The sequence below is a fragment of the Strigops habroptila genome, chromosome 3 (assembly GCF_004027225.2).
Source record: "Strigops habroptila isolate Jane chromosome 3, bStrHab1.2.pri, whole genome shotgun sequence".
Lineage (NCBI taxonomy): Eukaryota > Metazoa > Chordata > Aves > Psittaciformes > Psittacidae > Strigops > Strigops habroptila.
In genome coordinates this window covers 63,992,758-64,007,556 of record NC_044279.2, presented here as the reverse complement: position 1 = coordinate 64,007,556, position 14,799 = coordinate 63,992,758, and the positions used below count along the sequence as shown (strand labels likewise).

Sequence of the window (14,799 nt, the reverse complement as noted above, 5' to 3'; positions counted from 1 at the left end):
GGTTGTGAGCTCCATGTGCTCCTGCACACCCAGACTGGGCTGGAGTTCAAATGCACTCTGCAGCAGCACTGCTTTTGCTGGAGCTGTGCTTTAGTGTCTTCTCAAGGCACACTACCGTCAGTTTGAAACTACTAGTTTAGGAAAGACAACCTAGTTGTACAGAAAAAGAAATCAGCAAAATTGCTCTCCTAACTTTCTTAATTTTTGTTTTAATCTTAACCACTCCAAATACAACTAATTAAAGGAATTATGTGTCTGTAAGTGTTCAAAAGCAGTGTAGACAAGGCCCTTAGTAACATGGCTTAGTGGTGGACTTGCCAGTGCTGGGGTAACGGTTGGACTTGATGATCTTAAAGTCTTTTCCAACCTAGCTGATTCTATGATTCTAATGAGCAGCAGGGAAGAATGGAAATTTACTGATTAATAGCATTATAGATGCTTTGCAACATCCCTTGACTCTTCACTAGGAATGAAATGATAAAATATAGAAAAACTTTCATTTTTTTATACATTTAATATGTGAAGAAAAATGTGTGCACATTCATATGCGAAGCCAGAGGTATGGTATGCCTGTGAACTTTTCTTAGCAATTTAGAGTCATGCAGAACAGAATTGTTTTCCTCCTCCTCTTCTCCTTTTTTGAACTGAGCTGTTAGGAGAGGGGCTTTCGGGCTCGCACAGCATTAGCACAGCTCTATTTCTGCTGAAGGTGTCAGCAGTCTTGTGTCGCCGCAGACCCAGCTGAGTGGTTCAGACATTCTAAGCCTGACTGAGATGAGGGCTTTGTAGGAGGAAGCTCTCAGGAGTCTTGCCGTGGGCTCGATGTGTGTCCACCAAGCACTGCAGCACAGCTCACCTTAGCACGGCAACCACCTGCACGCGGCTGGGTTAAGCATTAGGTGCAGCACCCACCACGTTTCTGAGTGGAAAGCTCCTGAGCTCTCCCTGAGCTGCTTCCAGGGGCTCTTGGAGGTGAGAGAGGTGAAATCCGGTGTGTCTTCTTGGAGACCAGCTCTGAGCAAGCCCAGTACATGAGCCACAGCACAATCCAGCTTGTCTCTTGCTTTGTTACATGGTGTTAATCTAGAGCCACACCATTTCTATTTTAGAGATGCATTTGGGTTATTTCAAGCCATCTTTAATCTTTCTCTTTCTCAGCAGGTTTGAGACAATTTGAGAAAGAACCATAGAAGGCCACTAAAGACGCTGGACCAATCAGTTGGGGGAAAAAAGGAAAAAGTGCTAAATTGTTCTTTTTATATTTATGTTTCTTTACCAAAATGTCTTTTTGCATTATCCCAGTTAAAACCATGTATATTAGCACTGTATTTAATAATCAGTCTAGACATTCATCATAATAGTACTGCCTTTGCACAAGAGCCTTTATTTCTAAAGAAACCCATGCTGTGAAATATATAGACTCCTACTGATTGTCATAACTATGTATCGGAACAGTGATTTCAACTGGCAAAAGAAGTCAACCCAAAATGTGTGTAAAGTGAAGTTGCTTAAGAAAGGTGTGCAGTAAACCTATAAAAACAATGGTTACTTTTGTAATACAGAAGTCTTTTCTTTCTGCACTTTAGACTAAGGCATGGAAGAAATATCTTTAGTTGACAATGTAATATTTTCTGTAAGTTGCCCATGTCATGAGAAATACTGCATCAATAACGTATTTTAATTTTTTTGTTTTATACTTTTTTTAAGTATCAATTTTTCCATTCTAGTTTAAGTTAATACTTAAATTTGGATGATTATGTTAGCTGACAGCGGTACTGATGTTTCTTTTTGTTGTTAGTGACTAGTAATTGAATGCAATTTAGAATATATACCACATAGCTTTACAAAGTTTAGCCTAAAGGCACTACTAATGGTAGAATGCTTTAATACATGCTAGAGTATTATATTTAGTAATAAACATACATAATTAGCCAACATCACAGCTTAAAAAGACAAAGACAGAATCACACACTTTTCTATAGTAAGATTTCATAATTGCCATTAGAGGTATGGTGAGATAAGTATTAAAAATTTTTAAATGTCAGTTGCCCAGTAATGGGTAATTAAAAAGAAAGTATAGTTTTTAAAAGAGGAAAAGGTAAGGGTATAGAGGGTCAAAAATAGGTCACTTGTATAAAACGTTGTAGTTTAATTTATATAAAGCTACCATAATGAAAAAGAAAAAAAGCCTAAACACAGTTGGAGCTTGTTTCAAATGACTGTACACTAGATCTTGCCATCCATCAGTGCCGTACACTAAGTCAACTGAAAATGAAGTAAGCCTCTATCTTTATAGTGCTTCTTTTAAACTCTCTCTCCCAAATATCTTATTTACAGATGTTTTCATTTGTATATAGTAAACACACAACTATAAGACATCAGCTTGTTTTGAATTTACATGCCATGCAGTTCAGCATTTACATCCTACAGTATATGGGTGGCACAAACTGAGCAACTGAAGTAGCCCCTGAGCATATTGTTAACAGCTTTGTTCTGCGCCAGAACTACCAGGATCTCCCTTTTCACCACTTCCATCTCTTACAGCATCTGACTCCTTCCTAAAGAAGAATAATGTTATATTTCAACCCAAAGATGAGATCCCCTGCTTGCTTGAAACATCCTGTTTACGTAGAGAGATGCATGTAGTTTTCTGTAGGGGGTGAAACTGTGCCTGACATTGTCTGTGAGTTGTCATGTTTTTTGTTTGGGGGTTTTGTAAGCACTCCTCTGAGTCTTTCAAATACATCTGATAGCTGCAATAAAAATGATTTGTTCAAGCAATGTATTCTGAAACTGCATCCACAATAAATGGAATATTTCCATCAGCAGCCCCCTGTTTTTTAATGAGTAGGAATGAGCCAGTTGTAACTGGGATAGGAATAGTGCTAAGGCCGTGTCATTGCGAAGAAGCCCAAAGGGTGTCTCTCCTGATCTACAGCAGTACAGTAGACAGTCAAGTTGTAAAATTAGTGATTTTAACTTACATATTCTTGGGGAGGGGAAAAAAAATCTTAGTAGTTGTGCATAGCTCACGATGGGAGCTATGCATTGTGCAGAAGTCAGCGTGCCCAGCAAATTAGGTTCTGACCTAGCCTTCCACTACCCTGCTTTGAAAAACGTTTTCCATGTGAGAGCCATAGTGTTTCTTCCGTCTACCTCAGCAGGATGTGCTTTCAAGCTTGGATGATCACAGGGACCAAGGCTGGGGAGCTACTGTCTCTCCCATCATCCTCCTGTCTACTTCGTTTTTGCTCTAACAGCATCACAGCATGTAGTGCCCTGCTCTAACCTGGTCATGATCATCTGAAAGAGGCCCCCTAGGCTGCTGCCAGCTCCACAGGAAGCAATGGGAAGCCTGCAGCAAGCTCAGCTTTCTGAACTACTGGGGAAGAAACAATCAGATGCTGCCTAATTTAACCTGAAAAGAGCTTGTATGCTTGGAAGTGTGCCTCTTCTGCCTCACATGAAGTGACACTTTTCTTTGTTGATGTAGATAAGTTTCTTTTGCTCGTGGTTATTGCCTTTTCTGAGAGTGTGGAAGCGTGCTGGGCACAATCTGTTTTACTTTTAGGAAATACTGTAAAGTGGTGTGGTCATGGTTTGTTCCTACCAGCTGGCCCCACCTCCTGGCAGAATTTGCCGAAGACAAATACCCTAGTGGCAGATTCAGCAGGTTTTTTGGCATTTTGATACCATTATGAGGTGATGATTTTTCAGACAATACCAAATTGTCATCTTAGTTTCTGATCATGATTTCCTTCAGCTTACTCAGCATCCTAGCCAGACTTTCTTGTGTCAGTGTATGGAATGCCACAAAACAGCCTTTTTTCAAACCTGCTGTTGCTTTGGCCCAGCAATATCTATCTGAAAATAATTTAAAGCAATTGTGAGTCTACCTCAGGGTTTGCTTTGGTGCTTTTAAAGAAAATATTTTCTATGCTTTCCTTAGGTAAAGCCAACCCTTGTCTGGACATGTTGTTCTGGATGCTGCCAGCAGAATTGCAAAAATCTAATGTTATGTTTGAGACTACTAGAGCTAGTCAGTCTGATTTTGTAAGTAGTCCTTATGTTCAGTGGGGTGGATTTTGATGTGTGTTATCACTGTGTATGATGCTGTCTTTAACCTTTCACCAGTAATCACACAAGATTTCAGTTTCTAGGTGTTCAGAGAGAGCTACATGAGTTAACAGGTACAACCTTTTTCTTTAGCTTTAGCTAGAGCATGATCCTGTTTGATGCTTAAGCCACAAATTAGTCTCTATGTATTGTCCTTGTACAGGAATTATAGAAGCTCATTTCTATCTGTATTAAGATTAAAAAACAAACAACAGACTTCAGGCATGTTTTTATAATTAATTTTATGAAACAATTTAAGCACTACACTGATTAAGTTTTGTTAGTCAAACTTCATATAAAATTCCAAAACATTAGAGATTCACATTATAAAAATCACAATTATGTAAAAAGCAAAGTAAATAAAGAAATTCCTTTACAGCAACTCATGAGCCAGTATGACTGACTGCACTGGAAATAATGTATAAAAAAAAAATCATGTAAGTAACCAGAGTTTTTTGTTAAACATGTCTTTAATTAAGGAAAACAAGAAAAAAAAGGAAATGAAGAGACATTGTCTTTTTTCTGTTAATCAAAACCAGATTTCTGCTAATTGTCTTTACAAAAGTTTCATCCCTACTGATACATTCTTTTACCAGCTAGTGGCCTCCTTCTAAAAAAGGAGAAGCAACTGCTCATAATGACAGTGAAGTACAAAAGAAGAAATCAAGACCAAGCTAGAGAGTACATTTTCTAATCTGGAGGGAGTCACATGGAGGTCTCGCAGAAACCACTGGCATTAATATTCTGCTTTGAATGGGTAGTCCTTGTGATTGGCAGCTCTGAGAAGAAAAAAAATAATGGTTATTTAAGTATTGTAGAAAGTATCTTCAGCAGCATTTCCCTACTGCAGTCTCTCTGCCCCGCTGCCAATGTACTCAAGTTTTGCTGCTGTCATTAATTTCAACACAGCCTTGTGAGCAAGCACATGATACACCAAGATGCTGAAGGGAATGTCCTGAATCAATCTCCCTTCTGACATCAGTTCCAGGACATGTCTTGTTACCTGGGGTGCAAGATCTGAGTTCTCCCTTGTTTTGGTCATGTATGTTTTCAAGATATGGGGGATGAAAATACAGACAGAGATAGGCCTAGTGGATAACAACAATAAAAAGGAACTTACTGGGGCACTGGAACTGCCCTCCAGTTCCTGTTAAAGCTGAGGATGACGTCCATCTCCTTTTTAGACAGTTCAAAGTCAAACACCTAGCAAGGAAACAAAAGAACAGCCCTTTTTACTTAGGTTCATGAGTAGTTAGTTACTGATGTGCTTCATGTATTCATGACGTGAGGAAAGGAACATATTGCATCCACACTAAGCAGTTAAGAAATCCTCTTATTTCTTAGCCAAATACCAATTTACCCTTGAAGTAATCAATAGCCCTTTTCTCTCTGAGGTGCTGTTCATAGTAATGTCTTACAGTTCTGGGTGGTTGAATGCAAACAGTTTGTGCTGTAATGCACAGAACAAAAACTTCAGATACCAAGGATGGATTACTCAATGTATTGCAAATACTGGAACTAGCAGTAAATACTTCTGCTACAACAGAGGACTACGGGTGCCAACTGTAAATTGTTGTCTCACTGTTAATCAGCCATCTAAGAATTCTTGCTGGTGGTTCATAGGAGAAATAAGTCCAGAATTTAGCAGCATGAATTTAAAGTAACACAAAGATATCATTTAAGAATGCCAGGCCTTATGAGCAGACATCTACCTAAACTTTCCTGCCAAGGGGAACCACAGCCTCAAAGTGAGACATAAACTGTAATGGCTCTGGTGTTTACAATTTATTCTTTTATATCCTAAAGAGGCGTTCACTAAGCATTTCCCAGGGGGCAAGTCCAAAACTTGGATTCCTTTTCTGGGGCAGCAGAGCTTTGACCGCCGTGGTGTAACCCATTTCTCTTCTGACAGGAACAAAATGTTCTTCCCAGAGATCAAGTGCAGATGCTTAGGTAGCACAGAGCCCCCATCTTTACATCTCTGCACTACCCTTCCAATGTCTCTTAAGAGCTGCTTGGAAACATGGAGGAGACATGGGTGTGAGTGCCTATCCTGTGTAAACAGGTAGCAGCAGTTCCCAGTGGAAAGTTCACCTTGATGTTTTCCTCAACACGCTGAGGTTTCTCAGTCTTGGGAATGACAATCACGTCTCTTTGGATAAGAAACCGGATCAGAACCTAGGAAAGGACAAGAAGGAGCATAAACACAGAGGTACCAAGAAATCTGTTCAAATGCATTTTGTGTTCTCTCTTACCATTTTTTTTTTTTCATTCACAAACTAATTTTCTTTTCTACAACCACGTTCACTCTTTGGAAGACTCTACCAATTTGCACACAGGAGTCTGACGTGCCAGGATTTGCTTGCAGTCTACTGACAAGCTAATTGTTCCTGGCCTATGTTGTTTCTTCATCCTGGTTTCTCCAGGATTTGTTTTATTTTCATTTAGGGTAAGAGGGGAAGCGGGGAGGAATGATGATGCTTCTGGCTTGTGCCACACGAGTGCTCAGACCATAGTGATACTGCAGATTATTTCAGCCTCGCAGGTAAGTATTTCACCTAGGTTAAGAATTTTTTGAGGTCCTTAAAAGGAAAAATAGATTTATAGATATTAAAATAGATTTATAGATATTAAAAGGAAAAATAGATTTATAGATATTAAAAGTTCCACATACACACACCCCCTTCAAAAGCGTACTGTTGAATACAGTTTTTTTGTTCTGCTCTGCCTGTCTTAAAATATGACTGTGCTTGGTTGCTTGTGAACCTGTGGGTTTGTTTGAAGTGCAGTTTCTGCATGCCCTGGGCAAGAACTCTTCTCTGCGACTAGCAAGTAACAGAGAAAAAATTCATCTTGTATAATCAAGCAGCTTTCAATGGTTCTTTGTAAACATGAGCAAATGGGAAGCAATCAAATTAATCTGCAAATTACAGGACTTCTCTGAAGAATAATTTTGCTAACTTAGCTGGAGAAAGGAATAACAAGTTAGCTTGATGATTTGTAGGTAAATCTCAGGGGAAAGGAGTTCTCTGGGAGCAAGCACTTCTCTCTGGGAGCAGAAGAAATCTCCCTAGAAGGGGGAACACCAGAGGAAAGCAGGTACCACTGCTGGTCAGCCCCCCTACCTCCCTTAAACTCACGATCAGGACCTCTTAGAAAATATCTGGTAAGTCATAGGAATGCTGGTAAGAACTGGGGCAGTATAAGGACTTAAGTGCAGTTCAGCCCTGTTATATCGTATCTCTAGAGAAGGCAGAATCTGCTAAGACTGGCCATCAGTCATGTAAAAATGTCAGAGGAGGAGGAATGGTTTTCCCTGACAGCCCCACTGACCTGAGCAGGTGTTTTATGATGTCTAACTGCAATCTCTTTAATCCTGGGATCCTCCAGCAGCACAGGTTCCCCTGGCTTGGCCCTATTAAAGACAAAAGCCAGGATATTCACGACAGAGAGATGTTAGTTTCCCTGCAGGAAGCCTGACATTTTGTGTGGAATAATCTGCAGCAAAGCAACAGCACTTTTCCAATTAAACCTGCATTATTTACATCGCCTCACAGATTCACACTGCAAATGCATTGGTTTGTGTACAGAAAGGCTGCAGAAGAGTGTTTTCTTACCATGGGCGGTTAGGAGAGCCTAGGGGACTGTATGCAGTCACAACAATCCCTTTGGATTGACAGTAGTTGATCAACTTTTCCTGGGTTAGGTAGGGATGACATTCTATCTGCAAGCACAGAAGCATGGTGGTTGATACAGAGGCAGACTGCACTGGGCTCCTGAGCATAACATTTTAATTCCTCTTGGATCACAGAAAATGTGAAGGAAAGACTCCCAATATCATGATTAAAATTATCTTATAAAAACATTATTCATGTCACAGCAGTATCTAGAGGCCTAGCACAGAGAACAGGGCTTCCTCATGCTCCATATTATGCAAAGATAGTGAGAAATAGATGAGAAGAGTGAAAGTGCCATGTCAGGAATCAGGTAAACCAGTCTTCCTTGACCACTGCAGAGCAGGACTGCAACTTCAGAGAAGCAGCTCAGGATACTCAAAGTTTAGTTTCTGCTCCAAGTCACCCAACCTCTCTTCAAGGAGTCTCCCCGATTCCTGAAGAAGCCTGGGGATCTGAGCTTCCCTAGGTTAGCTCAAATCATGTTGTGGCCAGCCATCTGGGCAAGACATCTTTTAAATGGAAACAACAGGAGCCTGCACAGGGATGATGCTCAACTTGCCACAAGCCATAGTATGACCACAGGGCTATGTCTATACTGCATAATGTGGCACCATGCACATACTCAGCTGTTCCTAAGTGCTATAGCTTTGCTACCAGGTATGATGACATGAAATCCATATACAGTGGTTTATTTAGTCCTGAGCTAGATTAGGCTGCTACTGTAATGACAGTGTGTGGAACAGGTGCACCCATGGAGAAGCAAACTGAAGTCAAAGCCTGAAGTTCTTTAGACTATTGAAGTTGGTGAAGCTTTTAATGCAGGGATAGTTGGGTCCATCCCCACCAGAACTTCATAACCCTCAATAAAATCTTTCCAAGTTCTATGTTCCCCTTGTGCTAAGCCTGGCTGGCACATATGCTAGCCCCAAGCCCAGCACCACAGCACAGGCAGCACAGTGCCTGCATGGGACCCAGTGTGGGGATTTTCTTGGGTATTGCCAAAGCAACAGAGATGGGCATTCAGCCCCCTCAGCTGCGTGCAAAGAAGTCTTATATGGAAGAAGGTCCTGATGCCACTGCTGTCCTGTGGTTTCTTCATGAGGTATGTGGTAAGAATTTGTTATATAACTGTATGCTTCAACCCTCCCTTCTGTAACCAAGTTCAGTGATATGGTTTATGTTGAAAAATAAATAAGTTCAGTGAACGAATTAGAGCATTCCTGTACATGCCCATGCCTGTGCGGTAGCTCACAGTGGGGGTTATGCTGGTTATCCCAAGGTTGGAAAACATGGGCCTGTGGTGACTTGGGCTGTGACATCTAAGGCCAAGCAGCACTTGGGAGTGTGAAAGAGGATATGTAGCGGAAAATCACAAGGTCCTATACAAGGTAATGGATAGTTTTACTGTTTTCCACTATCTAAAAATTATATAGTCTCATCTGTTTCATATTACTGTGATATGCGTAATCCATACTGTTTTGAATGATAGCGCTCTCAAATCTCCACTGCATATATACACACAAGTCTACCAAAAAAAATTCTGTTGAGATCCCTGTCAGCTAAACACCAGTACGACTGACACTGTACCAAAGCCTTGCTTACCACGGGCAGCACTGACTTGGTCTTTCAGACAACTAGAGATACCTAGTGCTTTGCGAGATCTTTCCATGGCACCAAAACTATTTAAAAGTCATGGCAGAAGTCGGTTTTAGAGCTGAAGCGTAGCATGAACAATTCAAGGTTAGTTGACATCAACAGAAACAAAACTCTTGCCTGGTTATTTACTGGCTTGTATTTCAGTCCTGGCTTGTTCAAGATTCTTTCAATCTGCTCGTGGTTAAAGTTGGAGATACCAATGGCTTTTACCAGGCCACAGTCCACCAGCTCTTCCATGGCCTAATGAGTAAGGTCAACCAACATGTGTTTATGAGGTGGTAATACCGTCAACTACATTTTTTTCCTAAAGCTAATGACAAACCAACAAACAACTCATACTAGGTTGCAACTTGTATTATCTATATGATTTATGTTCCAGTGCAGATGGGAAAGTAATATAAGAATGGCTTGGCCAACCCTTTTGTAGTAGGAAGCAAAATTCTTTTGCTTTGGCTTCTTTGGGGGTCATTCTACCAGAGTTTAAAAAGCAAGTGAGACCTCTCCACTTCCTCCCCTGCCTCCACTCTACCTCTGACTTGGCAGAACATGGCAGGGAGGACGTTAGCTTATACTCAATTATCTGAAAATACTTTCTTTCACCTGTAATCTGCTGCTATAGAGAAAGTGTTAATTCCCAGAGCTGCAGCATCACAAAGGTGCAGGCAGTAGCAGCAGACCCTGAATCCTCTCGGTGTGCAAGGAAAGGAGGATTGAAGGACAGCCCAAGATGCTGACAGCCAACACTGAAAAGCATGAGAATTCTTTATCTGTATGAAACACCCACTAAACCAACAGCCACACCTGGATTAATCTGCGCTTCAGTTCTTCCATCATGTGTATTCAAATATTATTTTCATGTCAGCACCTGCAGTGCTGACAGCTTCCTTCTCTTTAGTCTTAGTAAAGACATCCCCCTCTTGCTCCCCAAAACAAGAGGTAGCGGCAGCTCTGCTCATTTTGATTATGAAATACAATTTTTTGTGACTATCCTCCATACCCAGACTTCTTCTTTACTTTCACTATGCACGCAGATCTCTGCTCCATCTTTAGTGCTGACATCTGCTCCAAAGAGCAAACATTAACTTACCTCCCATGTGTCCAGAAAATCTGTGTCACTGGGGATACTCATACCCTTATCATCCACAGGATTCAGTTCTTCACCAGCCTGTTATTTCAAGGTAAATAATATATAGACTTTTCTTAAGAGCTGAATTTCCTACTGCTTACTAGCACTTCTGACTGGATTGATAGGCAAGTTAGCAGGTTATTTAAACATATTACATAACTAAAAAAAGTTACACATTTTTTGGACAAGGGCCATATTTCTACAAAACAAACCTTGCATACAAAAAGTGGGAATTAGTAGTAATTACGTAACTTAGGCAAATCTAGACAGAAGACAAAAGATACCACCCCCCTCCTCTTTATTCTAGAGTTTTTACTTTTTATACAGGTGTAGATGGGGGGAGGGAGGGAGGAGGAAGCACTATGCTGCTGCACCGTGATTCATTTTCCACTGTTGATTACTCCAGACCAAGCCAACATCTCCAAAAGCTGAGATGTTCACACTGTTCCGGCCCAGCAGAAGACCATGATCCCAATCTGCACAATCTTGTGTTGGTTACTGTTTCCCTGAAGACCCAGGGAGCTCATAGCAGTGCTCATACCTATAACTATCTTACCCCAACAAGTGTGGAAATCGAGAACCAGTGACAGAATTCAGTGACTGAATTCTTGCTACCACAAGGTTCAGGGAAGAGCCAAATGAACCATAGTGTATCCCAGCTGTATGATGAAGACAATCACAACACAGATGAGAGAATGCACCATGTTTCTAGCCAGGTAGGAGAAGAGGGATGTAGAGCAGGACTACCTTGTATCCCATAGGGAAGTGTATCAGGTAGAGGTCAAGGTAGTCCAGTTGCAGTGCAGTGAGGCTCTTCTTGCATGCTACCTTAACCAAGGACCTCTCGTGGAACGTGTTCCATAACTGTAAGAAGAAGCCCAACCATGATTCTACAGCTTCCACAATCCAGACCAGGGGACAGAAGCTTCTCCCTTGGTGGTCTGGAAGGAAAACTCCCTCCCCCCCTACTCAGTGCACACTGAAGACAAGGATGCCAATATCTTCGTAACAAGGCAGGACAAGCATACCACAAATAAGGAGTCAGTCATGAATGTGGGCAGTCAGTATTCCTACTCATGAAAAGAGATGTAACACTCTGCAAGGTGTATCTGACCCACCAAGGCTGTTAGTGATAGAATTTTTTTTTCGGCTTAAATTTTGAGTCTTGAGCAGCTCACAGCTACCCTCCTCCTGTCCCTTTTTACTGCCCACTGTGAGAACTGTTGTCAATTATACTTACTTAATTTCTGAAATGAAAGTTAAAGTCATTTAAACAGAAGAACTTGCAAGTATTATTCAAATTAAAACCTGCTCTTTGACAAAAATGAAGAGTATGTGGAAAAGCTTAATTATACTCAAAGTTTTCTCATGTTGCTAATGAAAACCCAAAGTCATAATTTTTTTAGTTGAAGAGTTCTTATTTTTAGGTAAAGAGCACTCGTGAGACAAGTGGATAAGATAAAGGAGTAGAGTCATACTTTAATATCTCTTCCCTCTTGGCTTACATTTTGTACATGACACCATTTCTAAGTGTCTTGCATACCAGTAAGTAGCACAGCACCTTTGAATTCAGACATCTGACTTTTTTTTGTTTCTGATCTTTCTAGGGTGCATGCAAATGAACCTTCAGTATAATTAAGTGACTTAAGAGATGCAAGGAAATTATTAGATCAGCAACTGCCATGCTATCTTTCCAACTTATCAATGGTTCCTGATAAGGCTCAGTCCAAATTACAAAAAAAGGATGGAATTTATAGCACATGACACCCATGAAGTGAAAGTCAAAGAAGAGAACAAGTGTTTACTTTCTGAGAAAAGCTAAATGTCCCAATAATCGTGCATCCTTGTACCTTAGTGACAATGAAGAGGTCTTCCCGTTTCACAGCCCCCTCCTTGATCTTCTGCTGGACTGCATTCCCTATTTCATTTTCATTCTGGTAGAAATAGGCACAGTCAAAGAGGCGGTAGCCTGCATCAATAGCACACTTTGCCACCTCTTCCACCTTTCCTGGAGGAGCCTGAAAGCAAGCACAACCAAACCATCAGCTCTTCCATGGCCTTCTTTCACTGCTCACTGCTGTGATAGCTTTGCACAGTCCCCATTTCCACCTGCTGATGGACTTTCCTTGTTACCCATATTTAAACCAAGTTTCAACTTTCCGAGCAATCGGCATGTTTGTAGGGAAAAGGGGACGGAACAGAAGAGAGTCAAAACCGAGACATTTTGACTCTGCCATTTCCAGTAGCATAATGCCCACTATCATTTCCCCTTCTTTACTCTCAGTGTTTCCCAAGCAGTTTCGTCAAACTCTTCCCAGGAAGGCAATCCCGTGGCACAGGACTCCCATCTGCCTGCACACCATCCCAGGGCTGCTATCTGCCAGCACCCAGCCAACCTCTTGCAACCTACTTTTGCTTCTTTCCTGTTCATTTCCTCTTTTACTTCCCCTCCTCTTTTTTTATCCTCCCTCCACGTTCCTCAACCCTCCCCCTTCCCCTTTATTATTGCCTTTTTTCCTTTGCTGTTTGCTTCCCGAGCCCCGCTCCCCGCCCGCGCCCTGCCTGGCAGCCCGCCCGGTTATACAAGCGGCCGCGATTGCAGGCGGGCGGCGAGGCCGGACCCCCGATCCCCAGGCAAGGACGCGGCTTCCGCGGCAGCCCGCGCCGCACCGCCGGAGCCCCGTCTGTGTCACGGCTCTTCTTCTTTCTCTTTTTCTTTGTTTTTCTCTCTTTCCGCACTCGCAGCGCCCGCCGGACCAGCGTCCTCCCGCCCCCCCCCAGTACCTGCCAAGTGCCCAGCCCCAGGATGGGCATCTTCATCTTGTTACTCAGCTCCACGCAGGGGCTCGCCATGGTGTCCGCGGGTGTCCGTCTGTCTGTGCGTGCCCACGGCGGCCCGAAGGCGCTTAAAGGCGTGGGGCCGTCCGTCCCCCGTTCACCACCCCCTTCCCGCACCTTCCTCCCCGCCTCCGCCGGGTTTCATTACACGTGAGACACAACGTGCCCGTGATTGTGAGATTTTGGTTTGCTAGAGAAACGTGATACCATGAGGGTTTGTTTGGTTCTTCATTGAACAAACTAAAAGCAAATGCCATAGCGATGTTGAGTTTGGCACCTTGCAAGCGTTCTTCTGCAGCAGAGAGAGCCTGAAGGGTGCCAGGAGACTTGCTGCATGAGGTTCCCTGGCCCATTTTCTCAGTTACCCTTAAGTGGCGACAAATGGACTGAAATTTCCACCTCTTACCCTAGAAAATACTACCCTCACCTGCTGTTCACAGAGCAAGTAAAAAAGAGAACGTAGTCTTAGCTTTACATCAATTCTGCATTCCCCAGCTTTGCATGCTCACAGCGTGCTCCCCACAGGAATGTTGCAGCACTCTGTGTGAAGGCCACAGTTCTCTGTGCTCAGTTAAAATGTCAGCCAGCATCAATAGGGTGTCAGAGGCTGCAAAAGGGATTTGTGATCACAGCTTGTCTACAGGTAGAACTTTAGTCTGAATGACCCCCCACCTCTTTATGTAGGGTCAAAATACATTGAGAGAGATGACATTTAAAGGCTGCTGGAAACTTTATATGAATACAGTGCCTCAGAAATCAAGAGCCGTGAGCTTGGAAGGGCTGGGATAGTTGACTGATAGCTGTCTCGAGGAAAAAGTGCTTTACATTAGGAAGCTGATGTAATTTCACACCCTACCTTGGGAATCTCACATGTCGCAGAGTCTAGGCTTTGTGTTTATCAGAGTAGGGATTCTCTGCTTCTTGAGTCTTCTTTTTTCTTTTGCTTATATTGCTGTAAACTCCTCCTTGCTCATCATTGACCCCTGACTACCATGATTACATGTTGTGCAGGTTCCACTGGTGTCTTCTTGTGAGTTGTACAGTGAGAATGAGTGAGAAGCAAATACTTTAATGGACTCATAATGTTTGCCGATCAAAATATACTGGCAACTGTGAGTTATCGTGACAGTAGTACATTCTAACCACAATGTTTGATTGATGTGTTAAAATTTTTTGCACACCTGCATTATTCAAAGTGCTTTTACAGGACAGTATTTTCAGTTGATTGGCAGATTGATGCTCTGGGTTTACATTTGTACAAAATTTCTTCCTGCTCTCCTTGGTCTGGTTTCTAAGCCATCGATTTAACCAAGCTTCATTGTCATCTTTCTGGTCATCATTTCAGACTAACACGACAACTCCAGTGTGCTCAAACTAGAGCAGCTG

The 14,799-nt window shown here is 42.1% G+C and overlaps 2 protein-coding genes across 16 annotated transcripts in view; one reads left to right on the top strand and one right to left on the bottom strand.

Moving 5' to 3' along the window:
• The window catches only part of CALD1 (caldesmon 1), a 196,652-nt gene extending 193,824 nt beyond the window's left edge, over nucleotides 1-2,828 (top strand). For 10 of the 14 annotated variants that reach the window (XM_030480633.1, XM_030480626.1, XM_030480634.1 and 7 more), the window contains one exon: nucleotides 1,159-2,828. In XM_030480633.1, the coding sequence (XP_030336493.1) occupies nucleotides 1,159-1,190 (32 nt within the window). In that variant the 3' untranslated portion in view covers nucleotides 1,191-2,828. The remainder of the gene's footprint in view (nucleotides 1-1,158) is intronic. The other 4 variants (XM_030480636.1, XM_030480630.1, XM_030480640.1 and 1 more) reach the window with 1 other exon arrangement.
• Nucleotides 2,829-4,339: 1,511 nt separating this feature from the next.
• Nucleotides 4,340-13,486, bottom strand: LOC115605754 (aldo-keto reductase family 1 member B10-like). Of its 2 annotated transcripts, XM_030480656.1 has the most exons (10): nucleotides 13,360-13,486; nucleotides 12,426-12,593; nucleotides 11,323-11,439; nucleotides 10,537-10,614; nucleotides 9,567-9,689; nucleotides 7,734-7,840; nucleotides 7,450-7,531; nucleotides 6,211-6,294; nucleotides 5,237-5,319; nucleotides 4,340-4,895 (listed from the first exon to the last, which is right to left on the bottom strand). In XM_030480656.1, exons 1-10 carry the CDS (start codon nucleotides 13,426-13,428, stop codon nucleotides 4,853-4,855), a joined length of 954 nt encoding a protein of 317 aa, XP_030336516.1. In that variant the 5' UTR covers nucleotides 13,429-13,486; the 3' UTR covers nucleotides 4,340-4,852. The 2 variants fall into 2 exon arrangements, with proteins under 2 accessions (XP_030336516.1, XP_030336517.1); XM_030480657.1 differs by lacking the exon at nucleotides 11,323-11,439.
• Between the last annotated feature and the right edge of the window lie 1,313 nt (nucleotides 13,487-14,799).

Excerpts from the sequence above, each read along its gene's own strand:
- LOC115605754 (XM_030480656.1), bottom strand. The coding sequence starts at position 13,428 with ATGGCGAGCCCCTGCGTGGAGCTGAGTAACAAGATGAAGATGCCCATC. Across the intron at positions 11,440-12,425 it reads ACCTCTTCATTGTCACTAAG|TTATGGAACACGTTCCACGA; the intron begins GTACAAGGATGC and ends TTCTTCTTACAG. Across the intron at positions 7,841-9,566 it reads ACAAGCCAGTAAATAACCAG|ATAGAATGTCATCCCTACCT; the intron begins GCAAGAGTTTTG and ends CTGTGCTTGCAG.